The 14,732-nt window shown below is 34.3% G+C and overlaps 2 protein-coding genes across 3 annotated transcripts in view; one reads left to right on the top strand and one right to left on the bottom strand.

The window, feature by feature from the left end:
- Nucleotides 1-4,928: 4,928 nt before the first annotated feature.
- On the bottom strand, nt 4,929-6,454 carry LOC129298498 (uncharacterized). 2 transcript variants are annotated; one of them, XR_008590365.1, is made up of 3 exons: nt 6,166-6,454; nt 5,843-5,960; nt 4,929-5,226 (listed from the first exon to the last, which is right to left on the bottom strand). XR_008590365.1 is itself a non-coding variant. In XM_054936913.1 (2 exons), the coding sequence occupies exons 1-2, from the start codon at nt 5,916-5,918 to the stop codon at nt 4,964-4,966; spliced, it is 339 nt and encodes a 112-aa protein (XP_054792888.1). In that variant the 5' UTR covers nt 5,919-6,038; the 3' UTR covers nt 4,929-4,963. The 2 variants fall into 2 exon arrangements, 1 of the variants encoding a protein (XP_054792888.1); XM_054936913.1 differs by lacking the exon at nt 6,166-6,454 and having other exon boundaries at nt 5,843-6,038.
- A 169-nt stretch (nt 6,455-6,623) lies between these two features.
- Nucleotides 6,624-14,732, top strand: part of LOC129298496 (la-related protein 6B-like) — a 30,370-nt gene continuing 22,261 nt past the window's right edge. Inside the window, exons 1-7 of the mRNA XM_054936912.1 lie at nt 6,624-6,759; nt 6,907-7,589; nt 8,132-8,213; nt 8,484-8,578; nt 8,662-8,733; nt 8,894-8,973; nt 9,092-9,191. Coding sequence (XP_054792887.1) covers nt 7,083-7,589; nt 8,132-8,213; nt 8,484-8,578; nt 8,662-8,733; nt 8,894-8,973; nt 9,092-9,191 — 936 coding nt within the window. The 5' untranslated portion in view covers nt 6,624-6,759; nt 6,907-7,082. The remainder of the gene's footprint in view (nt 6,760-6,906; nt 7,590-8,131; nt 8,214-8,483; nt 8,579-8,661; nt 8,734-8,893; nt 8,974-9,091; nt 9,192-14,732) is intronic.

Here is a 14,732-nt window from a genome sequence, read left to right on the forward strand (position 1 = left end):
CAAGTAATATCATAGCATGAGTCATGCTTAAAAACACTATTTTTAGGAACAATTTTGTCATATCGAGTTAATTGTGCGGTAGCTTATAGGATTAAATAAACTCTTCTTGCAAAATAAACATGGACACAAAACAACAAAAATCCAAGCACCTCATAGATAGAAGGGTTAAGGGTCTAAAATATCCTTGACTAAACAAAAAAGGTCAAGATTGCCCCTAAAGTAAAAAAAAAAAGGCATTTATGTCCTTCAACCATTAAGATTTTTGATTCCATTACCCTAACGTCTATTCTATCAAATTTCACCATTAGTGGAATTCATATTTATTTTTTTAATATTTTTAGTGGGTCCCACTATTTTTTTTATACGATTGAGGGTCTAAAATGCCCTTCAATTAAGCAAAAAGGGCTAGGATTGCCCCTAAAATCAAGAAAGAGTCATTATATTCTTCAATTGCTAAGATTCTTTATTCCATCCTCTTGCCATTTATTTCATCAAATTTTACCTTAATAGGGCCTACATTTAATTTTTTTATAGTTTTAATGGGTCACACCATTTTTTTTATATTTTTAGTAGGTTCCTCGAGCCACACCTTCAAGCAAATGTTTGTTCAATTTTGTAAAAATTTAAACTTCACGCCACAACTCTTCGATGGCTATAAGCCTAATTTTCTACCATAATTTCTAACCTTGCCCTCAAATTCGCCATTACTGAATGGTGCCAGAACTCTTACCAACACATCATAGGAACATGCTTCTGATGCACTTATCAGCCTAGCCATTCATTGATGATAACAAGACTACAATTGGCATGTCGGGTGCTCTACCGTCACTATTTCACTTGCTTCAATGAGAATGAGATCGGGAATAAAAGGGGGGGAGAGGAGGAGAAAGGGATTTTTTTTAAAATTATAAAACATATTAAAAATGATGGGACCCACTAAAAATATTAAAAAAATTCAAATGTGGGCTTACTTATGATGAAAATTGATAGAATAGATGGTAGGGTGATGGAATAAAAAATCTTAACAATTGAAGGATTATAAACGGACTCTTTCTTTATTTTAAGGGCGACTTTGACCATTTTTGCTTAATTGAGGGCATTTTCGACCCTTAACCTAAAAAAATATAATAAAAAAATAAAGTAGGTCCTACTATTATATTTTATTATTAAATAATTCATATGGACCCCGCTAATGGATAATTAAAGCTAGGGGCATCGAGGAAGCAAAATTTTGAAATTGAGGGATAAAACTGACCCTAAATTAAGTTTAGGATTATATGTTCAGGAATAAAAATAACCCTTAATTCTATAAAAATAGTATGATAGAAGATGAGAGAAAACTTTAAAGTTCAAAGGTTCATCCAAAACCTGTGGCAAATATTGCCATTTATAAGCAAATTTATCAAAAATTGGACAAAAAAACACATTAAACATATTTAAAAAATAATTTCATGTAATAATGGGGTTTGATAGATATGTTACAACATAAATTGATATAAACAGTAATTGATATTATTCATTTAGGGTAACTTTTTTTAAATACTCATAAATATTTTATAATATCCAAAAAAAAGTATTGAATGAAGATGGATTCGGCAATTGTGTCTTCTAACATCATAAAATTCTTGAATCTTTGATTCTTTGAGGCTGCAACTTGTGAAGGATTTTCTCAAACAGGCAATAAAACGTCAAGAAATGAAGAGTATAATAGAGAGATGAGAAAGGCAATTTTGTCATTTTATGAAAAAATTAATTCCAAATAAGTCTCAAGGGACTTCAAAATAATTAGAACATTCATGATACTGATATATGCAAATTTCAGTAGTATTTTATTGTCATTATCCCTTTTTATAAATACATTTAAAGTGTTAAATAAAATGTAAATAGTTCATAAATGTAGACTATTATTAAAGTTTCATAAATTATTTTTTATTTTTCCTTACTACAATATAAACTATTTATATCAAATTTTGACAACATAAATATAATTTATCTATTTATGTGATATCATAATACTTATAATAATAGTTTTTTGAAATATTAAGCCTCAATTATTCAATTTTTAATCCAAGGGCAAGATGAGATAAGAAGAAAATGAGAGGACAGGATGAGGAGAGGATTCAGATCCTTCAAATGTATTACTTTTATATCTTCTCTTTCATTTAATTTATTTTCTTAACACTATCCCAAAGGTAGATGCTGTTCTTGACAGAAAGTGAGCTGACTGTTCGCACTTCTTCATCTCTGTTCATATCTTCTCTAATATAAGGGTCCAAAAAGCAGAGGAAAACCAGAGTTTCATTGAAGTTCCAAAGAATGTCACGAAACAGAAATGTAAAGTTGTCTGACGCAAACAATTCCTTGTTTTTTTAGTAAAGAGGAAGGCAAAGCCTTAGTATACAGCGGGAGAGGAAAAAAACAAAGGTTAACTCCTAGGAGTTAACATGTCCCCAGTCAGATCTTGCTACATAAGTTCATTGGTCTGTAATGGTCACTTCATGAAATATATGGTGAGCAGTTTTTGTCAGCAATTAGTTTCTTTGGTAGCATAGCCATATAAAAGCACTCAATTTGTGTCTTCTTAGATCTCTTCCGTAATGTTTACAGTTGGATGATTTTTATGGAGAATATTTGAGGTATTATAAAGTGTTTCAGCCTAGTTGGAGAACACTCTGATCCTCTTAGACTCAAACAATTCTGAAGCAGGTGAGATGGGACAGTGTTGGACTATTTGCAAATAAAGGAAGCATATCAAACAACGAAAACAAGACAGCTAAAATGGAATAGCGTCAACCCGCAAATAATGTTCTAAATTGATGGAATTCGCAGCATCTCTACACTCCTAGGCTTGAGCAATGTATTTGACCATAAATGAATCGTTGCTAAGGTCAATAACCAAAATAATCAAAGTCTTACCGTACAAACTTCGAAGCCTCGTCTCAATTTCCAAAAACTAATTTTAACGTGTAAAGTAAATATTTTAACAAATAATTATAGAAAATTAACAAGTCACATTACGCATTTAACACATACGTTAATTGAGTTAATAATTTATCAAGTAATGTCATGAAATTAACGTGAAGATTTTAATTCAAAAAGGTTATTTAAGCTATTTTTCCTTACATTTTAATTTAGTTCAAGTTTAAATTCTTGCAATGAAATTTCATATTTATTTGGGTCTCATTTATAATAATGTCACATCATGATCCTTTAATGAACTTCTCCCAAAAATTAAAGATCCAATCTTTATAGATTCACGCAATTTTTTTTTACGTGTGTACATGTATTCTTTTATTAAAAATGATTTTGCTTGAGACACAATCTATAACACTTCAAATCTTAATTTTTAGTTAATTAAATTTATGAAGGTTAATTTAGTAAATTTAGGTGTTTATTAATTTGAGGATGGTTAATAATGATTAGTGGGCCTATTAAGTTTGGTTTTGATATTTGGATCGGGTTTGAAAGTTTTTTAGGCCAATTGGGCCTAAGAAGAAGAGCAAAATTTTGGCATGGATGATGCTTGTGTCATAACATGCGGCCAAATTTTTAAAATTTACAGCTCGTGTTCCAGCTGTAAAATAGAAGAAAGAGAGAATCAAGAGAGCGACGGAAGGAGACTATTCTCTATTATGACATTAACTTGAAAGCATCTTAAATGTGTTTTGAGCTTGATTTCCCTATGTATGTTTTCCCTGCTCCTCTTTATTGTTTCTACACAAATTTAGAGTAAGATTTGAAATTATTAGATGATAATTTTGGATCTAAGGTTATGGGTTTGAATTTATTTTTAGATGGAATTAATAAAAATTGTTCAAGTTTATACACCTAATTGTTTTTTGTCCAATAAAAGTCGTCTATTACTGATTAAAAAATATCCCCACACACGGGGGCTAGACCAATAACTAGATAGTTTTTTGTGCGTTGCACGGATTGGATTTAAAAAATTTGAAACAAATGCCTTAATACTATTAATATCAACACATAAGATTGCTAAATTTTAAAAATTCTTTAATTCAATCATTTCTTTCTTCTTAAACATCTCGTTTATACATATTTTATCTTTGTTTCTGGAGTCTATAGTAAATACAAAAGAGTTTGAAAAAGATCAATTTTTTTATGATTCTATCATACATGATTAAGCGTGAAAAATTTTGAATAAGTATCCTTGCATTTTTTTTGAAAAAAATTATACATAAAATGTGACTTATACTTTTTGATATTTGCTTTATTACTTGTGATCAAACATAATTGTATTTCTTAATTTTTTTCTCTGTTTTTGTTTTGTCAACAAAAATTATAAAAAAACAACACAAACTTTTTTATACAAATTTTATACATAATTATATTCTAATTTAATTTCTGTTTATAGCGTATTGTCCAAAAAATTATAACAAATGTTTTTCATGAAATTGTATCTAATTATATATTTAATAATTCAAAATGAGAGAATTAATCTTTATAATTACTAGGTTGAATAAAAAATTGTAAGTAATAATAACAATATGAAAAAATTCTATAAATTGATACATTTTTATTTCATTTTGTGGTAGTGGAATGCAAGATAAAGTTCTGTCATCCAGTAAAGTAAAAACAAATATGCTCGTTAAGAGGTACAACAAACTTTCTTGTATACTGAAGCCCATTCCATTGGCATTCTATCAAAACAAAACAAAATAGAATACCAAGACTCAAAAATCGCAAAACACCTTTAAAAATTCTCCTGTGTCAGCACTAAAAAAGTAAGAAACTAATATATTCTCAAGTAATAACATAAGATTCCATCCTTTAATATTGGGCTAATTCATGGCTCAAATTAATTTTACAAGATATACATATTTAATACTCAACAAATAAAAGAGAAAGAGAACTTGCAGACTAAAATATGCCAAAATTGTTGCCATATTAGTACATGTAATTCTGGCTTCTCTAGATTTCACACATAACAGTGCTGCCAAGTGTATTATTCTTTAATGATCAAGCAGCGAGGGATATACACATCCTCGGTCCTTCTAGTGTCTAAAAAATCTAGAATAGAGCTAGCAAGTGGCTTCACAGCGTTAGATTCTAAAACAAACCTCGTAGCTTCTTTATCCTTGCAAGCAATTTTAGCATTTCTTGGATGGAATCTTGGCCAATTTCTATCAAGACTTGTATCATCGAACGTTACAATTAGATTATGGTAAGGAATTCTATGCCATTCAAAAACATCCGTCAATAAATTACCTGTAACAGGAGACAAATGGTAATTATGGTTGATGCTTAAATTCAAATACTCTCTATCTTCACATCTTTTCAATTCAGATATGTGCATTAAGTGCTACAAAACATAGACTTTAAAATAATTAGCTTCAAAACATCCTCAAGGATGGACATGAAATAGTTTTGCAGTTTAGATCCTCGAAAGTAGGTTAAGATTCCCTGCCAATCTTAAATCTTCGTGCTATAATCAAATCTAAAAACAACACTCCACCCTATCATTCTTAAATCTAAAATCAAACAAAACGAAAAAACACTTCACCTTGTCATTAATTGAATAGATCTATCTATAAACAACAATTCACCTTATCATTCTTAAATCTTTGTGTCATAATACTCTATCTCTTAAAAAAAAAGGAAGATAAGTATGATTAGGAACAAAGGTTTAAAATTGAAACAATTGCCAATGTTACAAAAGAAAAACCATGCATTTAAATGTCAAAATTACAATTTTTACCATTCCACCAAAGAAAGAAGGATGACAATAATTGAGATTCAACGTTCTACAAAGTTGTTATCAGGCATCTTACAAGATCAGTGGTACCTAGAACCACAATAAAGATCCTTACAATCTATAAAATACCTTCTTTCTGCTTGTGTTCTTCCTCATCTTCATCCTCCTTCTTTTCATCATCACCCTCCTCTTGAAAAATAAGCATTCTCTCCTCAAAATTAGTTATCCAGTAGCAAAATTATGAGGTCTGAATCCACATTTAATTAAAAAATACAAACCTAATTATAATTTATCAAAATTATCTTTTGATAACATAAAATCATCATAAAGTCATAATTAAACATGAGGAAGAATTGAAATTACAACAACATTTCACATTCACAAGGAAATAGCCAGGTTGAAAATGGGGAACATAGATCCAAAAAAAGGGAAGGCAAAGAAAAATAGATTACCTACGACAGTAGGTCAGAGTTGAGATATCTATTGTCATTCGGGATGGTTGCGAAGGAGCGTTGCACCCTCTTCTTCTCTACTCGTCTAGATTTCTACAAACCTATGTTAATTTCTACACACCCTCTTCTATTATTCTCAAGTTTAATACCATGTTGGAAGAAGTGCACTTTTTCGTTAGAATGACTGAACAAAGGAGAAAGCAATGGCAAGATCTTGCAAGGAGAACAAATATGAAATACAAGAATAAAGAAAATAACCTAATAAAAAGAAAGAAATAGAAAAGTTATTGTAAAATGCGAAGGAAATAAAGACTATCATGAAAAAGTTAAAATTGAGACGGAAATAAATAAATGTTCAGGAGAGAGCTAGCTCTTGCTATGGTTCTGCCGCGCGAAGAAGAAGAAAGATATATTTGCTGTCTCTTTCTCGCTTTGTTTCTTGCTTTGAATTGAGCCGTCAGGAGAGACCCATTATTTCTTGAAGACGAAGATTGGAGAGTTTTGAGAGATGTGAAGTTACATTGGGAAGAGATGCAGAGATTAATGGAGAAACTAAGACGAATGAAGTGCTCCCGTGAAATGATGAACCAATAGGTGTGGAGAATTAAAATTTAATCAAAATTAATTAATCAATAAAATGAAAGAGATTTTAACCAACGGCTTTGTACGAGATTTATAAATATATATTGATATTGATATATTGATGATTGATGATTGATGATTCCATCGCATATATTTAAGAGAACGGATTCCGCAGAGAGTCTGAGAGTTCTTCTCCATCGGATCTGATGTTGAACTTGAATCCCACTCGGTCGCACTGATATTCCCCCGACGCTTCTCACATTAGTCAGAACTCCGATCCCTAACCAGCTCAGAAGCTTCTTTGTCGTAACATTTAGTTCCAACATCTCGTTGTAATGGCTCAAGAGTCAGTCTCAGAAACCCGAGATGCGCCGTCATCTTGCACTGTTCAATCCCAGCCAGATCCGCCTTTTTCCAGAAGCATTTCTTTTAGCCGACTCAACGCGCAGGCACGTGAATTTGTGCCTACTCGACCCACTTCACGGTCCGATCGACAAGGACCTAGGCTCGTTGTTCCACCACCACCACCTCCTCCCCCGCCCCCGGGTATGGTACATGTTTATCCACCGCCTCCAACTTCACCCTTCCATATACCGATTCGACCTCATGTGCCAGTGGGCACTCACGTCGTCCCTGGTCAGAGTCACCACCACCACATTTCCCATCAGCATCCGGTTCATTATCATCCTCATCAGCATCATTACTATGTTACCACCGGTGGAGGGGGATCGGGGGACCAAGACTCTGGCTTGCAGTCAGTTCAGAAGTCCCAAGTTGAGCCAGATCATACTCTCTCAAAGAATAAACTGTCTGAGGAAGCTAGTCAGAAGATTTTGAATCAGGTGACTTCCGTTTTTATCTTTCAACTTTTCGCATCTATACTGGATAGTTATCCTTGAATCAATCTTCTTTGGGATTGCTCCTGAGCCTATGCTTTCTACACATACCCTATAACCATAAAAATGCTAATACCTGACATATTATCCAACTGTCTCTTTAAACCAGCGCTGCTTAATGGAAGTTTTGTGCCCTTGCCCTTTTTTTTGGGGGGGGGGGGTGGCGCAGTTTTGCTGTATGAATGAAAATATGGAAGAGGGAAAAGACACTTGCTAGTTGCCATTACATTCTTTGTATAAGAACTTCACTTTTCTGGATGTCTAAGCATAATTCCAGAGATGGATTGGGCGAGGAATTTTAGGACATTGGTGCTTCTGCATATGTATTATTTCAGGAAAGGAAATTGAGAATGATCAATAAGCATGCATATATATATATATATATATATTTGTGAAAGCAAAGTTATGTATAACATGCTTTTCTTCAATTTAAGCATCATAGCTCCGGTACATTTTTTCTCATGTTGATATATTATTTTCATTTGTAGGTAGAGTATTATTTCAGTGATTTAAACTTGGCTACAACTGATCATTTGATGAGGTTCATCAACAAAGATCCTGAAGGTTATGGTAAGATGATTTCTTTTATAATTTTATTGGTTTTCTGACTTTCTCCTCATGTAACCAACTAACCTAGGGGATGACTATTTCATGCTACGTCCTGCACTACCTTTTTTCCACATTTCAGGGGAGGGAATGGTATGATGAGATTTTGGTCTTGAACTCTGAAGGTCATCAAGTTCAACAATATAATGTCTTGATTCTTGTTTAGTGTTGGATTTAGTGTTTCTGAGGTCTGCTATTTTGTATTCTCTCTAATGCTTTTCCAAAATGTTGTAGTGCCTATATCTGTTGTTGCATCATTCAAGAAAATTAAGGCTCTTATAAGTAGTCACTCCCAGCTTGCAACTGTTTTGAGGAACTCATCGAAGCTTGTAAGTTTCTTCACTTTCTTACTTTATGAATTTCATAAGTCTATCGATATTGTTTTAATGCAGATTGTATCCTAACTCTCTAGGTAGTTAGTGAAGATGGAAAGAAAGTCAAACGCCTGCATCCCTTGACTGAGTCTGATATAGAAGAGTTGCAGGTGATTTTCCACTCTTTTCTGATTTCCTTTGACGTGTTTATTGGGTGTTTTTCTTACTAATGTTTCACTTGTGGTGTATTATTGTTATCAGTAATGGTAGCTTATAGTTCCACTTTTTCTCCTTTATTCTTCATCTAATAATTTCCCTTCTTTTTTGTAGTGCCGCATTGTTGTAGCTGAGAACTTACCTGAGGATCATTGCCACCAGAATCTTGTCAAGGTTTTCTCTGTTGTGGGGAGGTACTGGTGTAGCTTGTATTTGAGTTTACTTTTAAGTGGACCCCTTTTTTTGAATTGGACATTTGTAGTGAAAGGTTCAAAACCTTGAATTCTAGTTACCATTTGTCTTAATTGGCAGCGTGAATACCATTCGCACTTGCCCACCTCAATCCTCAAATGGTGGAGCTTCTTCTGCATCAAGACTGGCAAAAGTTGATGGCATTCCTCTATCTAACAAGGTAAATATAATATGAAAACACATATTATTGGTTCATAGACGAGGCATACATAGGTGTCAATACATGCCCTATCGGTTACTTGATGTTTGAAGGAGTTAAAGTTGTTTGTTTGTTTTATTGTTTTTTGATGTGTTAGCCATGTAGCCTACCCCACCTAGTGGGATACGGCTTGTTGTTGTTGTTGTTGTTTGATGTGCAGGCCTTAAAACATGAACCTCAAGATCTGCTAATAGTCTGAACAATTAAATAGAACTCTGCAGGTGTGAATAATTTAATAGAACTCTGTGATAGTCAATGGTTTTGTTGATTTTCTTGTCTGAGTTCCACGCAATGACTTCATGCTATTTCATAGATTCACACCTTTTTTTTTTTTTGTGCCATTGAGTGGTGATGTAAGTGGCTCCATTCTAAGATATAGATCATCTTGCTTATGATTCAGAATTCACCCATGGAGATGTTAATTGATGTTTTTCTGTCTTGGTCCTATGAGCTTGGCTTTGCATCTGTCAGAAGTTAGGGCTGCTTTACTGTTTTGGCCTTATCAATTTAAACACGTCCCCTTTTTCCTAGTCCTAATATTAGTTTTTCACCCTCTTCCATGACGTATTGTTCTTTCTATCAGTACTTTTGTGAACCATATACTCACTTGACGCTTGGAATTACTAGAAATTTATAATTTATAATGTCAGAAATGCACATATACTTATTAGACATTTAAATGATAGCATTCTTTTATGAGAAAACATAATCTTTGTGTTATGATTTTATGGTAATGGCAGCAATTAGTTTTATTAGTTATAAGGATATAGTTCTGAAGAATTTGGGCAAAAAGATGGTCGTTCTATTCACAACAAGGGTATTTATCTAGGTTTAACCACACAGCACTTTCGGTTAATCCCTAGAATCAAGGTAAAATCAAAGAGATATTTACAAGATCAATTAGAATCTTATCTAATTAATGAGATATAACAGGAAAGAACTAAGAGTCTAAGATGGCAGACTTGTGCTTCTTCAACCCTAATTATTCTTAAACCCTAACATGTTTGGGCTTAACCTAATGGGCCTAAGATGTTGTATTCCAACACTCCCCCTCAAGTTGGCGAATAGATATTAATCATTCCCAACTTGTCACTTAGTTTTTCAAAACATTTTCTCGCAAGTGGCTTGGTCATGATGTCGGCAATTTGATCTTTCAAAGGTATATATGCCAAGTCAATCACTTTTGTTTCAACTTTCTCAGTTATAAAATGGCGATTGATCTCCACATGTTTGGTTCTATCGTGATGTACCAGATTATGTGCAATGTTTATTGCTGACATGTTATCACATCATACCTTGTAAGGTCCCTTTATTTCAATGTGTAGCTCCTTTAGGAGTCTCATGATCCACATTCCTTCACATATGCCCAAAGCTAGAGATCTGTACTTTGATTTTGTTGAGCTTCTTGAGACCACTAGTTGCTTCTTGCTCCTCCAAGTCACAAGATTGCCCTAAACAAAGGTACAATATCCAGTAGTAGAGCGTCTGTTAACTATAGAGCCACCCCAATCTGCATCAGTGTAGACTTCCCCATTCTTCTTGTTTCCTTTTTGAAAGAACAGTCCTTTTCCAGGAGTCTTCTTTAAGTATCTTAGAATCCTGAAAGCTGCTTCCATTTGCTCTTTATGTGGGTCATTTGAGAATTGATTGACCACACCAATTGCAAAACTGATGTGTGGCCTCGTGTGGGATAAATAGATGAGTTTTCCCACTAGTCTCTGGTACCTCCTTTTGTCTACGGGTGATCCTTCTTTTCCTTTCTTTCTTCTCAAGTTCTTTTTGTAGTTGGTCTCCATAGGTATATCCATAGGCTTTGACCCTAACAACTTGTTTCCATCAATAAATCAAGTGTATATTTCCTTTATGAGACGCTGATCTCCTTTTTTGATCTTGCTGCTTCTAGACCCAAGAAGTATCTTAGGTTTCCAAGGTCTTCAACTTCAAATTCCTTAGCTAGATTTGCCTTCAATTTTTCAATCTCTTCTAAGTCGTTTCCTATCAGTACAATATCATCTACGTACACAATCAGGATAGCAACTTTATCACAGTTATGTTTCACAAACAAAGTATAATCTGATTGACACTGGGTATAACCATATTGTTTGACTGCTCGTGTAAAATGTCCAAACCAAGCTCGAGGGGATTGTTTTAGGCTATACAAAGATTTTTGCAATTTACAAACCTATCTAGGTCTTCTACTTCCCTTTAGCCCAGGTGGTAATTCCATGTAAACTTCCTCCTCTAGGTCACTATTTAAGAATGCATTTTTCACATCTAGTTATAGTAATGGCTAGTCAAGGTTTGCAGCTTGTGATAAAAGAACCTTGATGGCATTGAACTTGGCAACTGGAGCAAATGTCCCTTGGTAATCTATGCCTTGAGTTTGGGTGTATCCTTTGGCTACGAGTCTTGCTTTGTACTTGTTGACAGTCCCATCAGGATTGTATTTGATGATGAACACCCACTTAAAACCCATAGTAGTTTTCCCTTTGGGTGGATTGGTAACACTCAAGGTTTGATTCTTTCTTAATGCTTGCAACTCCTCTTGTATTGCTGCTGTCCATTCAGGATCTTCTTTTGCTTCCTCAAAGGTTTCTTGTATTTTCTCATTGGTCACGTTAGCCACAAAGGATTTCATAAGATGAGAGAGTTTCTTATAAGAAGCATACTTACAAATAGGATGCTGAGTGCATGTTCGTTTGCCTTTCCTTAAGGCAATTGGCCAACATAAGTCTTCAGAACTTGCCTTCGATTCAAATTCTTGGTACCTTCACTCACATGCTGTTTAGTGCCTTTGTTTCGCCTAGATTGTGATTGATCCTCCAATATAGTGCCCTTATTTCGCCTGATGTAAGGTTCTTTCTCTTGCATACTAGGTTGTCCCACCCTTGTCTCATTAGTACTAGAATTGTTCAGATTTTCTTTTTCTGTATTACCAGAATTTTCCAGAATATCTTCCTCTATACTAGGTTCAGATGAGGTGATATTAGGTTCAGAGGGTACAATTTGAGGTGATTGAGGGTCATTTGATATGCTAGGAAGAGGAGGTGTCGTCGTAATTGGTGCAAGGTCAAGAGGGGTTCAGGTGGCATTTGGGACCTACTAGATTCAATTCTGGGGCTGCCAGATGCAAATTTATCAGAATTACTATTTTTAGAACAAATTAACCATTCATTATTGGTCTTACTCTCCCCCTGAATGGGTAATTTTTGAAAAAATGGTTGATCTTCACAAAACTGAGCATTCATAGTGATATAAAATTTATGAGTGGAAGATGAATAACACTTGTAACCCTGTTGAGAGGCTGCATACCCTAAAAAAAAATGCATTTGATAGCTCTTGGGTCCAATTTTCCTTTATGCTCATCATACACAAAAACAGTGCAGCCAAAAATTCCGAGGCATGTTTAGCAGTAGGTGAGAGTTTTGAAAAAATTATTGAAAACTTTGCACAGGGGTTTTAAATTTTAAAATTCTTGAGAGCATTTGATTTATTAAATATGCTGCATTTAAGATAGCTTCACCCCAAAACATTTTTGGAACATTATTGGTAAGCATTAAAGCCCTTGAAACTTCTAAAAGGTGTCTGTTTTTCCTTTCAACTATACTGTTTTGTTGTGGAGTGTTAACACAAGAGGTTTGATGATGAATCCCTTTTTCAAACAAATATTTTTGAAAGGCTGTACTAGTGTACTCACGGCCATTATCACTTCTCAATATTTGAATTGAAGATTTAAATTGATTTTGTACAAAAACATGAAAGCATTGAAAAATATCAAGTGCTTCTTATTTTTTTTCATCAAAAATACCTAAGTTAGGTGAGTATGATCATCAATCAAAGTGATAAACCATCTAGCATTATTTGTAGTTGAAATTCTAGAAGGTCCCCAAATGTCACTGTGTATCAGTGCAAAAGGTTGGGATGGTTTATAAGGATGAGGCAGATATTGGTTTCTGACTTGTTTGGCAAAGTAGCAAAAATCACAGTGGAAAGAGGAGGGAGTTATTTTATTAAATAAATCTAAAAATAACAATTTCATATAATTGAGACTTGGGCGGCCTAACCTATAATGCCACAATATCAACTCATTATTTGATGAAGTAGAGTAGGCAACAGCATCTGCTACTTTATTTCTCTCTCCTTTTCCTCTCAAGTAGTAGAGACCATCCATTCTTTAGCATTGCCAATCATCCTCTCCAAAGTCAAATCCTGAAAAATACAAGGAGTGTTAAAGAATGAAGCACTACCAACAAGCTCCTCAGAAATTTGTTTCACAAAGACCAAATTGCATTCAATTTCAGGCATATATAATGCATTTTCTAGTTTAATATCTTGTGAAATTATCACAGTTCCAGCCCCATCAACCTTGGCATACATCCCATTAGCAACTTTGACATGAGGATATGTAGATTCAGTTTTAAACTCATTGAATAATTCCTTAAAACCAGTAATATGGTGAGCGGCACTAGAGTCGACTATCCATATGCTCTTGGATGTTGTGTGGGTGCTAAGTGCAGCTATGAGAGACATACCTGTTTGTGCCAAGGTAACGGATGGGTTAGAATTCTCACTGGATTGAGGAGTAACTTCTTGTTTTTCTAAAAGTCTCTTGAGTATTGTGATTTCCTCTTGGCTTAATGGCTGTTTTTCAGATGTAGGACTAATATATAGTCCTCGAGCTTCACCTTTGCCTTTTTGCTTATTGAGGAAAAAATGGTAGAAAATTGGTTGAGATGGTTTGGACATGTACAAAGAAGACCAAGGGAGGCACCAGTGAGAAAAGTGGAACATATAACTTTGAGTCCGATTAAGAGAGGTAGAGGAAGGCCTAAGCGAACACTCTCGGAAGTTATTGAACGTGATCTCTTAATTAATAATATTCCTAAAAGTTTGATAAATGATAGAGCACAATGGCGTCTTGCAATCCATGTAGTCGATCCCACCTAGTGGGATAAAGGCTTGTTGTTGTTGTTGATGTTGGGCAGTTTCCCATGAAGTTTCCAGCATTTATCCTTAGTGTGACCACTCTTGTTGTAGTGATCACACCAAAGTGAAGAGCGTTTATCCTTAGCTATCATAGTAGAAGATTCTGAGTTAGTACTAAGAGTAGAGTAAGAATTAAGGTTTATTGATGGTTTTGATAGCATCTTCAAGGGAAGGTTAAGGTTTTTGTGCCATGATTCTCCTTCGTATATCTTCAAATTTGTCATTCAACCCTAAGAGAAATTCATATGTGCATTCTCGATCTACAATTTGATGGTAGAGTGTTGCATTAGCATGACTGGTCCATTGATAGACTTCATAGAGATCTGTTTGCTACTAGATTCGCATAAGGGCACTATAAAACTGAATGACTGATTTATCTCCTTGCCTTAGGTCTTTCAAGGCTTGTTTCAGTTGAAACATTTATGTTGGTTCTCCTTGACAGCATACATGCGTTTCACTAATAAATACTTACAATATGGTTCTGAATTCATAGGGTTGTGCTTCATTCCAACCCAT

This window comes from Prosopis cineraria, unplaced genomic scaffold, assembly GCF_029017545.1.
Source record: "Prosopis cineraria cultivar Desert tree isolate PC_DT_omini unplaced genomic scaffold, ASM2901754v1 PC831, whole genome shotgun sequence".
In the NCBI taxonomy this organism is placed as follows: Eukaryota; Viridiplantae; Streptophyta; class Magnoliopsida; order Fabales; family Fabaceae; genus Prosopis; species Prosopis cineraria.